At 45.1% G+C, this 13,330-nt stretch overlaps 1 protein-coding gene across 3 annotated transcripts in view; it reads right to left on the reverse strand.

Annotated features, from left to right (window-relative positions):
• The window catches only part of SLC44A2 (solute carrier family 44 member 2 (CTL2 blood group)), a 125,107-nt gene that overhangs the window by 93,997 nt on the left and 17,780 nt on the right, over positions 1–13,330 (reverse strand). The window contains exon 1 of one of the 3 annotated variants that reach the window (XM_089662635.1): positions 2,615–2,692. The exons of the other annotated variants lie outside the window; for them this stretch is intronic. Within the exon in view, the coding sequence (XP_089518761.1) occupies positions 2,615–2,648 (34 nt within the window). The 5' untranslated portion in view covers positions 2,649–2,692. Of the gene's footprint in view, positions 1–2,614; positions 2,693–13,330 lie in introns of those variants that run through there. 3 annotated transcript variants of the gene reach the window in all.

Genomic DNA, 13,330 nt, shown 5'->3' on the forward strand with positions numbered 1-13,330 from the left:
CCCCTGGTACCTTTTGCATAGGTTTTTTTGAGTCTGGGCAAGGACACGGGGCCCCATGATTTCCTGAGTTGTCAGTCCGCCCCTGTGGGTATGTATCAGGGAACCGTTCATAGTTCTGTCTGGAAAACCGGAATTGCTCAGGACCCAACCAGTCCCTGCAGGACAGAATAGCAGTTGGCCAAAGAGGCTCAGCAAGGGGTGTGTGTAAGCGGACCATACATATTCCAACCTGATTATGGAAGGTCAGCTCCTAAATAAACAACCCATTTGTTTTCAACCCAGCAGGCCCTTAAATTGTTTCCTGGGGGGGGGGGGGGGGGGAGGTAAAAGTGGTTGCACAATCAGATCGTAACATGTGTGGCCAGATTTACTAACATACAATCAATGCCTGATCTGAACATAAACTGCCACCTCAAACAAAGATTCCACCTGTAGACATCTTGTACATCGACACCTAAAAACACTGAGTTTTTAAAGGCATTCAGGTGTCTGCAATGTGATCCTCTGAGCATAGACATATAGAATATAGTCCCTGGTACTGTCTATGGTAGGTGATCCCCTGAATGTATAGAGAAAGGCCCTGGTGCAATCTATGGAGGTGACCCTCAGAGTATAGGAAGTCTCTGGTACCACCTGCCATAGATGATACCAGAGACTGTCTCTAGAATTGCAGGGGATCACCTCCCATGGACTGTTTTTATACTCTGAGGGTCACCTCCATAGAGTGCACCAGGGCCTCTCTATACATTCAGGGGATCACCTACCATAGACAGTACAGAGCACAGAGACGGTCCCTTGTACTGTATATGGACAGTTATCCCCCCAAGATTATAGGCAGTCCCTGGTACCATCTATAGGAGATAATTCTCACAGTTTAGAAACAGTCCCTGGTACCATCTATGAAGGTGCTCCCCTGAGAAGAAACAGTCCCCAGTACTGTCTATGGGCAGTGATCCCCTGACAGCATAGAGATGGTCCCTGGTACTGCCTATGGGCAGTGATCCCCCCCAGAGCACAGAGACGGTCCCTGGTACTGCCTATGGGCAGTGATCCCCCCCAGAGCACAGAGACGGTCCCTGGTACTGCCTATGGGCAGTGATCCCCCCGAGAGCACAGAGGCGGTCCCTGGTACTGCCTATGGGCAGTGATCCCCCCCGAGAGCACAGAGGCGGTCCCTGGTACTGCCTATGGGCAGTGATCCCCCCGAGAGCACAGAGGCGGTCCCTGGTACTGCCTATGGGCAGTGATCCCCCCGAGACAGTCCCTGGTACTGCCTATGGGCAGTGATCCCCCCCGAGACAGTCCCTGGTACTGCCTATGGGCAGTGATCCCCCCGAGACAGTCCCTGGTACTGCCTATGGGCAGTGATCCCCCCGAGACAGTCCCTGGTACTGCCTATGGGCAGTGATCCCCCCGAGACAGTCCCTGGTACTGCCTATGGGCAGTGATCCCCCCCGAGACAGTCCCTGGTACTGCCTATGGGCAGTGATCCCCCCCGAGACAGTCCCTGGTACTGCCTATGGGCAGTGATCCCCCCCGAGACAGTCCCTGGTACTGCCTATGGGCAGTGATCCCCCCCGAGACAGTCCCTGGTACTGCCTATGGGCAGTGATCCCCCCGAGAGCAGAGACAGTCCCTGGAACTGCCTATGGGCAGTGATCCCCCCGAGAGCAGAGACAGTCCCTGGTACTGCCTATGGGCAGTGATCCCCCCGAGAGCAGAGACAGTCCCTGGTACTGCCTATGGGCAGTGATCCCCCCGAGAGCAGAGACAGTCCCTGGTACTGCCTATGGGCAGTGATTCCCCCGAGAGCAGAGACAGTCCCTGGTACTGTATAAGGGCAGTAATCCCCCCCGAGAGCAGAGACAGTCCCTGGTACTGTATAAGGGCAGTGATCCCCCCCCAAGAGCAGAGACAGTCCCTGGTACTGTATAAGGGCAGTGATCCCCCCCCCGAGAGCAGAGACAGTCCCTGGTACTGTATAAGGGCAGTGATCCCCCCCCCGAGAGCAGAGACAGTCCCTGGTACTGTATAAGGGCAGTGATCCCCCCCCCGAGAGCAGAGACAGTCCCTGGTACTGTATAAGGGCAGTGATCCCCTGAGATTACAGACAGTCCTTGGTACTGTATAAGGGCAGTGATTTCCCCCCCCCCCCCCGAGAGCAGAAACAGTCCCTGGTACTGTATAAGGGCAGTGATCCCCTGAGATTAGACAGTCCCTGGTACCATCTATGGGAGATAATTCTCAGTTTGGAAACAGTCTATGGGCAGTGATCTCCTGAGTATACAGGCAAGCAATCCTCGCAGTGCAGACTGCTGATCCTGGGAACGCAGATACACAGGACAGGTTATCCGGCAGTCAAGGGGTCCCCATGTCCAGTGCACACAATGTATACAGCTCCCCACCCTACACACATATCCTGACAGTGATCATCACCCAGCAATGAGCTGAGCCCAGGAGACCATTCCATCCAGCTTACCCCAGGACTGCCAGCCTAACAGAAGACGGTGCAGTGGGCATGGCCAGTATAATGATCCCCAGCAGTGATCCATGCCAACACCTACACAGAGCCCCCCCAATCCCTACACCCCCTGAACCCCAGCCAATGGCTTACCGTGCTTGCCATAGTAATTCTCCTGATCCCCCATGCTGCTGAGACTCTCTCCTCCTCCCTCTCCCTCTTATTACCCCCCCTCCTCCTCTCTCCCCCACCCAGGTCAGCTGCTCCCAGACACCCAATGACTCCTCGCCCAAACTGGTCTAACTGGTGTCAGGTTGTTCACAGGCGGGGGAGGAGGGAGCCTACTCATGTGGGATGGAGGGACAGAGAGAGGGGGCTGCCCAGGGTGGACTACAGTGCCAGGGACCCAGCAATCCTGTCCCTGGAAAAGTCCTGACTGTTCAACTGCACCAAAATAAAAGACCTGAATACTGAGACCAACACACAGGATGCTTAGGATCTGATCTGCATAGGGATTCCAGGTCAAGTGTTAACCCCTTCTCTGCCAGATCCTTTCTTAATGCACATATAAAAGTGTACATATGGAAATACATATTAAGTACATATATAGGTGCATATATATAAAAGTGTACATATGGAAATACATAATATACATATATACGTACATATAAAAGTATACATATAGAAACGTATATATATATATATAAGTGTACATATAAAAGTACAGAATAAATACATATATATGTACATATATAGAAAAGTGTACATATGAAAATACATATGATACATATATACGTACATATAAAAGTATATATATATATATATATATATATATATATATATATATATAAAAAAGTGTACATATAAAAGTACATAATAAATACATATATATATGTACATATATAGAAAAGTGTACATAGGAAAATACATATTAAATACATATATATACGTACATATAAACATATACATATAAAAAAGTATAAAAGTATATGTGTGTGTACATATAAAAATACATGTTAAATACATATATATGTACATATATATATATATATATATATATATATATATATATATAAAAGTGTCCATATGAAAATACATATTAAATACATATATGTGTACATATATAAGTATACATATAAAACAAGTATAAAAGTATACATATAAAAATACATAATACATACTGTATATACTTAGATATAAAAAGAATAACCTTCTTTTTTTTTTGTTTGTTTGTCTTTTGTTTTGGATGGAGTGGAAATGATTAGAACCCCTGTCAGTTTTGGATGGAGTGGAAATGATTAGAACCCCCCCCCCCCCTTAGGGAGATTCAACCTCTCTACTTGTTCTGGTGACCTTTAGGCTCCATTCACACTCCATTTGCACTTCGAAATTTGAAATTGCGTGCAAAATTGCTACGATTCCAAATCCCCCACCCCAAACTCAATGCAATTTTGCTGCAATTGTCACATGATGGGATCGCATGAAGCTTGTCACCTGAAAAGGAGCAGGATCTTTTTTCGGGGCGACAAACCAGCATAGGGCAGCCCATTCAAGTGAATGGGCTGGCCCTATGTGACACACAGAACTGCGCTTTCAAAACTGCATTCCCGTTACACAATGATGTGAATGGGGCTTTATCATTGAAAGTGAAGGAAAATCCCAAGTGTTGGGTTGTCACCAGAACAGAAATAGAGGGGAAATTTTCCAATGGGGACACTAGTTCTGGTGACAACCAGGGATTGCCTAATGTGGGACACAGAGGCAAGAAATTGCAGGGGTTATAATACTTTTTTGTTGCTATTCTGTCTCTCAGTGTTACAATACACCTACCATTCGATTTTTAGACTGATCATTTCTTTGTGAGTGGGCAAACATTCAAAATCAGCAGGGGATCAAATACTTATTTTCTTCACTGTATATGCGTATCTCCCTTTGTGCTGGGAGCATTCCACACAGCGTGCTCCCAGCACAGAGACAGGGCTCTCACAAAGAGGTCCGAGTCTTGTACTAATGATCAGGACCTGGGTTCCAGGTCATGTGATCGCTGTGGTGATCAAATACCACCGAAAGAAAGCTCCATTTGTGGGGAAAAAGGACATAAATTTTATTTGCTACTGTACAGCGCTGAGCATACCCTTTGGCGCTATATAAATACTGTATAATAATAATAATTTATGTACAGCGTTGCATGACCGCACAATTGTCACTTAAAGTAACGTAGTGGCGTATTGCAAAAAATGGTCTGGTCAGGAAGGGAGCTAAATCCTCTGGAGGACAAAGTGTTACTAAACCCCAGACCCTGCATTCACTATATCTGGTCTCCCAGGACCCTGCATTCACTATATCTGGTCTCCCCGGACCCTGCATTCATTATATCTGGTCTCCCCGGACCCTGCATTCACTATATCTGGTCTCCCCAGACCCTGCATTCACTATATCTGGTCTCCCAGGACCCTGCATTCACTATATCCGGTGTCCCCGGACCCAGCATACACTATATCTGGTCTCCCCGGACCCTGCATTCACTATATCTGGTCTCCCCAGACCCTGCATTCACTATATCTGGTCCCCCCGGATCCTGCATTCACTATATCCGGTCTCCCCGAACCCTGCATTCACTATATCTGGTCTCGTCGGACCATGCATTCACTATATCTGGTCTCGTCGGACCATGCATTCACTATATCTGGTCTCCCCGGTCCCTGCATTCACTATATCAGGTCTCCCCGGACCCTGCATTCACTATATCCGGTCTCCCCGGACCCTGCATTCACTATATCCGGTCTCCCCGGACCCTGCATTCACTATATCTGGTCTCCCCGGACCCTGTATTCACTATATCCGGTCTCCCCGGACCCTGCATTCACTATATCTGCTCTCCCTGGACCTGCATTCACTATATCCGCTCTCCCTAGACCTGCATTCACTATATCTGGTCTCCCCGGACCCTGCATTCACTATATCCGCTCTCCCTGGACCAGCATTCACTATATTTGGTCTCCTTGGACCCTGCATTCCCTATATCTGGTCTCCCAGGACCCTGCATTCACAATATCTGGTCTCCCAGAACCCTGCATTCACTATATCTGGTCTCCCCGGACCCTGCATTCACTAAATCTGGTCTCCCTGGACCCAGCATTCACTATATCCGGTCTTCCCGGACCCTGCATTCACTATATCTGGTCTCCCTGGACCCTGCATTCTCTATATCCGGTCTCCTTGGACCCTGCTTTCACTATATCCGGTCTCACCGGACCCTGCATTCACTATATCTGGTCTCCCCGGACCCTGCATTCCCTATATCTGGTCTCCCCGGACCCTGTATTCACTATATCTGGTCTCCCTGGACCCTGCATTCACTATATCTGGTCTCCCCGGACCCTGCATTCACTATATCTGGTCTCCCTGGACCCTGCATTCACTATATCTGGTCTCTCTGGACCCCGCATTCACTATATCTGGTCTCCCCGGACCCTGCATTCACTATATCTGGTCTCCCCGGACCCTGCATTCACTATATCTGGTCTCCCACAGTACACAGAACATGGAAATGTAATTATTTTAGTAAATATAAACTGCTAAATACCTTTTCTCATCAGCAGTATATAACAGTCTTGTGACTTCGATCAGTGTCCAGCAGAGCACAGGTTAAAGCTTTCAGGAGGAGTTTTCATTCTCCCCTATGAGGCTGCAAGACCCCCTGACCTCTGTCTGGACAGTTCTGGTTGGCCCTGTGCTGATCATATGCACTCTCCCAAGAAAGGAAAAAAAAACTCTCTAGCACTACACACCAAACTGAGCATGTGCAGCTTGCCCCCAAGGCTCTGTTCTATCAGGAGATGGTGTGAAGACAGTAGAAGAAGGGGAGTATCAGAGAAAACAGGATCAAACAGCCTTTTTACACAATGTGGAGGATTAACCCCTTAGGTTCCACAGTGAGTATAACAAGCATTCTTTACTGTATATACAGACTGATTGTACTGTTGTGGGTTTAGTAACACTTTAAAGTTGCAGCGACTTTAAAAAGATTCCTGCACTACTTTAATACAACTTTCATGCGACTTGAGTGCCATAAACTGCAATGTAAGCAAAGTTGCATGAAAGTCACATCTTAATGTAATCAATGCAACAGTTGTGCAACGGTCAAATCCATAGTCAACAGCCAAAGTTGCACCCATCCAAAGTCACATCAAAGTTTCAATGTAAGGTCGCAAGGAAATCGCATGATTGTGGAGTCGTGTGAATGGAGCCTGAATATTCTTGTGACTACCGATTGACAATTTGGCAACACTGACTATGGGAAAATCTGTCAAAAGTTTGATATTCTAGCTGTCTCAGCAGTGTAGATCTATTACCCTCTGGACCAGGGGCGGACTGACCATTGGGGAACTCGGGCACTGCCCGAGGGCCCGGGGTCAGTAGGGGGCCCCATGAGATATCCCTGGTACCTTTCACAGGCTTTTTTGGGTGTGGTTTGAATGTGGGCCAGGACACAGGGGCCCCATGATCCCCTATTGCCCGGGGGCCCCATGAGTTGTCAGTCCGCCCCTGCTCTGGACCCTGCTTCACATGGGTACTGTCTGGCGGCAAAACCAAAGACAGTTAAGTAGCATTTTTACACAAAATGCATCAAAAACACAGCAAACGCGTGAAAACACACTACATGTGTCTTCATCAGCATCTGCAATGAAGGCTGGTGAATCAAAAATGCAACAATTTGCACTTAAAAAGTCCCTGACGCTTTGTAAAAACGCAGCTGCTCAAAAAAAGCATAGATGGTTCCCTAGGAAACCATGGTAAATGGACTGTAGTGAATTTCTGCAAAAAGCACTAAAACCGCATTGGTGTGAACCAGGCCTCAATGGGGAGGTGCGTTTTTGGTGCGTTTTTTTTTTCAACTCTGCAAATATGCCCCATAAATGCGGCAAGCAAGATTTTTAAAACCAAATGCAACAGACCAGTGTGAAGACATACATTGAATATTAGGACTCATGTACACTGCAGCTGATAAACTGACGTTCAGGAGCTGTTCAGCGTTTTTTTTCTGCAGCCCCTGAACGCTCCCTAATGTTTTCCTATGTGTCCATGTACACATCTTCGTTTACAGGCAGTTGAGTTTACAGTTGTTTTTTTGAACGCAGAAAACTTGCGTTCAGGAGTAGATTTTATCAGCGTTTCAAACGCAAAACGCTTGTAAACGCGGCTAACTGTGTTTATAGGCGTTTGCGTTTGAACATTTTTTTAATTCTTCCATTTCCAGATGCTGTCCAGAGCCTTTTTTCATCATGAAAAATACATGGGTAGCACAGTGGCTAAATGGTTAGCACTTCTGCCTGGCAGTATTAGGGTCATTGGTTCGAATCCCACCCACAGCACCACCTGCCTGGAGTTTGCATGTTCTCCCTGTGCCTGCGTGGGTTTCCTCTGTGTACACCAGTTTCCTCCCACACTTGAAAAACATGCTGGGAGGTGAATTGGCTCCTGTCTAAATTGTCCCTAGTATGTGTATGTATGAATGTGCGTTAGGGACCTTAGATTGTACACCCCTTGAGGGTTAGGGACTGATGTGAATGTACAATATATATGTAAAGTGCTGTGTAAATTGATGGCGCTATATAAGTACCTGAAATAAATAAATAATAAATACAAAGCGTTTTCCCGGCACTCAGATGGACCTGGCACACCAGACTTTGAGGATTCACATGAAAGAAAATATATTAGACACTGCTGCAATAATTTCTGCACAGAAATGAGCCGGAACATCCAAACACCACAAAAAAAAAAAAAAAAAAAGACAGGTCATCTCAACACACGCTGCTCTCTCTTTATTTCTCTCAAAATGTCTGAAATAGTTCATTATTTACTGTTTTTCAGTGCATTCTGGGCAATTTGGAAGGTCTCCTGAGGTTATCTTAAAAAAACGCTTCTAAACGCAAATGCGCTAAACAGACGTTTTTTAACCTCCGTTTTCCAGCAGTCAGTTTCCATCATTCAGAACTGTCCCGTGTACATGGCGCCTAAAGGGAAGCATTTTTCTTGAGCTTTTCTTGTGCCTTTTTTTAACCAAAAAGCAGAGTGTGAAAGCAGCCTATTGGCCGAAAAGCTGCAGAAAATAAATTCATTAATAATTCATGATATTAATTAAAAAGTCAAATATAATACACTTATATATATATTTAAAAAAAACGCCCATTTTGGTTTCGATTTTCGGCCAAATGCATCCTGAATTTTTGGTTTTGGTCCAAGAATTTTCATTTCAGTGCACCCCGTCATCGAATGCAACCAATTCATGTGAATGGGGCCACTCAAGCACACAGCTATGGTTTTTTGGTGTGGTCTTTTTTTGGGTTAAAATATGCCTTAGGCAGGGGTGGACTGACAACTCATGGGGCCCCCGGGACATAGGGGATCATGGGGCCCCTGTGTCCTTGCCCACACTCAAAAAAAGCCTATAAAATGTACCAGGGGCATTTCATGGGGCCCCCTACTGACCCCGGACCCTCGGGCAGTGCCCGATTGCTCGAATGGTCAGTCCGCCCCTGGCCTTAGATCACCTCCTCACTGCCTGTGTATCACCCTCTGAAAACAATGCACTGCAGATCGCAATTCAGAGGGCTACTGTATGTGTAGACAAGCCCCTAGGGGTGTCAAGCTGGCGGCTCTCCAGCTGTTGCAAAACTACAAGTCCCATCATGCCTCTGCCCTTGGAAGGCACGCTTGTAATTGTCAGTCTTGCAATGCCTCATGGTACTTGTAGTTAGGCAACAGCTGGAGGGACACCAGTTTGATACCCGTGCAAGACATTTAAAAATACGTATTTTTCTGCATCATCATTTCAGATGTTTTGAACAACAAAGACTGAGACTAGAGTGTAGGAAGTATTGCGTCTCTGGAATCCTGTCCAGTCTGTGTACACATTCCAGGAATCGGTGCGGAGGAGTGTAATACTGCCAGGAAAGGCCAGCAGATTAATAACACAAGAGGTTTTGGAAAAAAAATCAAATCCTAACAGCCAGTGGTGTCCTGAGGCAGGTGCAGGGGGTGTGTGCTGCACTGGGTGACACCTACCGCATGGGGTGACACCGGACCCGCTCCACGAAAAGGTACGTTTTCAAGCAAGCCAACAATCCCTGCAGAATGGATCGGATCTGCGGATTGAGTATAATGGATCGGACTGCAATCCACTATGCTCCCCAATCCGCAGATCCGATCCATCCTGTGGGGATCATCGGCTTGCTTTAAAACGTACCTTTTCGTGGAGCTCGTGGAGAGATCAGTTAACCCCGTATAAGTTGCATGCTCCCCGCAGGATGGATCGGATCTGCGAATTGAGGAGGATTAATGGATCAGAGTCCGAGCCATTATTCTCAATCCGCAGATCCGATCCATCCTGTGGGGATCGTCGGAGGGGGTGTCACCAAGTGTTACCGCACCGGGTGACACCAACCTTAGGGACGCCCCTGCTAACAGCAGCAGCCCACAGCTGGATGTCACAATGGAATCAATTGTCACCAAATGGATGCCGGCAGCAAACCTGCACAGAGAGGAATAAAGGGACCGTCCATCCAAAGCTGATGTTTCAGTTTTCCAGTGGATGAAACTCTCAAATTCAATAATCAACCCTGTCTGAAAAATTCTCGGGCCCCGTGAAAGAGCATGTGCATTCGTTCTGTGTGATTGGGGCAAATGAATGCTATCAAGCTATTTCCTGTACTGGTTGAATGTCTTTTTTTTTTAAACAGAAAATACTGCATTTGACCACTAGATGGTGTTTAGTGGCATAGAAAGTTTCCATGATACACAGCGCCTCTAGAGGCCAAATACAGTATTTTCCACTTTTAACCCTCCTGCACACGGGACGTTTTGATAACGCTGGTAACGTTAGCTGTGTAAAGTTGCGTTAAAAACGTGAGTTTTTCAGCTTTTTTTTAGCATTTTTGCATTAGCGTTTTGCTGCGATTAGTGGTGTTTTCCCACGTTTGCATAGTTTTGACCAAAAAAAATATTTTTTTTGGTCAAAAAAGTCCAAAAACGCCTGTTTGCAGTGTTTTACTGTGTTTTGCCACGTTCTTCAGCATTAGAGCATTTTTACAGCTATGGGCTCCATGTACACGGGGCATTTGGAAAACTCTTCTGAACGATGAAAACTGACTGCTGGAAAACGTAGGTTAAAAAACGTCAGTTTAGCCGCATTTGCATACCGCGTTTATGTGCGTTTGCGTTTGGAAGCGTTTTTTAAAGATAACCTCAGGAGACCTTCCAAAATGCCCAGAATGCACTGAAAACAGTAAACAATTAACAATTTCAGACATTTTGAGAGAAATAGAGAGAGCAGAAGCAGAGAGAGCAGTATGTGTTGAGATGATCTGTCTTTTCTGGTTGTATTCACTATGGATCCCATCATGAGCATAATGCGACACGTTCTACCATTATTTCCTTCATGCAAAACCTGGAACTGACTGCGCTGGTGTACCGGGTCTATTTGAATACATGGAAAACGCTTTGCATGCATTTCTGATATGAAAAAAGGCTCTGGACAGCATCTGGACATGGAACAGTTAAAAAAAACACTTCTAAATGCAAATGCTTATAAACGTGGTTAGCCGCGTTTACAAGCATTTGGCGTTTGAAACGCTGATAAAATCTACTCCTGAACGCAAGTTTGGTGCATTCAAAAAAATAACTGTAAACGACTCTGTGTACATGTACACATAGGAAAACATTAGGGAGAGTTCAGGGGCTGCTGAAAAAAAACCGCAGAAAAGCTCCTAAACGTGAGTTTATCAGCTGCAGTGTACATTATTATTATACAGTATTTATAAAGCGCCAATAGTTCGCTCAGCGCTGTACATTACAGAGGGGGACAGAACATGTGACAGAACAATACCAATACAATGCAAAACATGAGGGGATTGAGGGCCCTGCTCTTTCGAGCTTACAATCTAGGATGGAGCCTTAAAAACACCTCTAGAAGCCCACTAGTTCTGGGTTTTTCCAGCCAAAAACATTGATTCCAGTCTAAGGTGTCCTTTTATGACACAGAGAATAGCTGCGATTCAACGGATCTCAGCTATTCTCTGGTCATTCACAGTTTATAACACTCAGGAGATCATGTCAGCCCTTCTCTGGAGATCTGTGTTCTCCGTCCAGATTCTCCAGCCCAGAGCTGGAGAATCAGAGGGACCGAAAACTAAGCAGAGATAATTTACCTCTGCTTAGTAAACTGGTCTTTTTCTATAATGTGGAGAGATTATAGTAAAATGAGCCGTTTTTCAGAGTTTGTAGACCGTTCTCCAGCGTTTGGAAACCGTTCTCCCTTCGTTCGGAGAACTGCTTCATAAACTGCATTCACAGGAGAACTGTGTTCTCCGAGAATGCCGGAGAACTGAGCAGCGATCTATTACCGCTGGTTCACAAACGGACACCTATATATGTATGGTGATATAGGATAACATGCTGGGGGGATTACTGGCTGTAGAAAAAACATCAAAAGCCAAAAACAGCCACTGTAAAAACGTCCCATGTGCATGAGGACTAAATCAAATAAAAACATGTCCTACGCAGGAAATATCCCAAAGACGTAAATTTTTCTGCCAAATTGTATATATATAAATAACTACAGCACAGTGGCTAAATGCTTAGCACTTCCACCTGGCAGTACTAGGGTCGTTGCTTCAAATCCCAGCCATGGCACCACCTGCCTGGAGTTTGCATGTTCTCCCTGTGCCTGCGTGGGTTTCCTCCCACACTTCAAAGACATGCTGGTAGGGTAATTGGCTCCTGTCTAAATTGTCCCTAGTATGTGTATGTATGAATGTGAGTTAGGGACCTTAGATTGTACGCCCCTTGAGGGTTAGGGACTGATGTGAATGTACAATATATATGTAAAGTGCTGCGTAAATTGATGGTGCTATATAAGTACCTGAAATAAATAAATAAACTACACCCCTAAGTGTATGTATAGTCAAAATGTTTTTTTCTTACGTTTAGGGTGGAGTAGGGAAGGGTTAACATCCCTGTCAGTTTATTTCTTGCTGTCTGTGTCCCATTAAGCCCTGGTTCACACTGGTGAGACTTCAGGTGCAGCATGCGACTTGGAAATCGCACCTGAAGTCGCATCTAATGTATTTCAGTGGCACTGGCTAAATCAGTCCCATTTGAAGTAGCGCCAGTCCAAAAATAATTCCTGCATGACTTTTTTTCCGGTTTCATTGCGACTTGCATTGACGTCTGTTAACCACTTCCAGACCGGACACTTTTACCCCCTTCCTGACCAGGGCAATTTTCAGCTTTTAGTGCTATCACACTTTGAATGACAATTGCGCGGTCATGCAACACTGTACCCAAATGAATTTTTTACCATTTTTTTGAGATAGATAAAGCTTTATTTTGGTGGTATTTATTCACCACTGGGATTTGTATTTTTTTTGCTATGTAAATGAAATGTCCAAAAATTTTGAAAAAAAGTGTTTTTTTTATAAAATTTTGCAAATAAATAATATTTCATCATAAATCTTAGCCAAAATTTATTCCGTTATCTTTTTAGTAAAAAAAAAAAAATCCAAATTAGTTTATAAGCAAAAATTATAATTTGTAAACATTTTTTTTTAAATTTTTATTTTATTTTTTTATATTATTATTATTTTTTTTTTTTTTACATACTGTCACCCTAGCAGTACCGTGTCACCATGGTGACACTGTACTACTTGTGAGGGGTGATGAAGATTTTTTTTTTTACACTGATTGCTTTTACACCCATATAGGATGTAAAAGCAATCATTTCTCTTTCTCTGTGTGCATTCATGCACTCATTGAGAAGAACTGAGTGAGCTGTGATTGGTCACAGCTTGTCACATGGTACAAGGCTTT

This window comes from Staurois parvus, unplaced genomic scaffold (assembly GCF_062004578.1).
Source record: "Staurois parvus isolate SC_StPar_1 unplaced genomic scaffold, SC_StPar_1.0 ptg001506l, whole genome shotgun sequence".
Classification (NCBI taxonomy): domain Eukaryota; kingdom Metazoa; phylum Chordata; class Amphibia; order Anura; family Ranidae; genus Staurois; species Staurois parvus.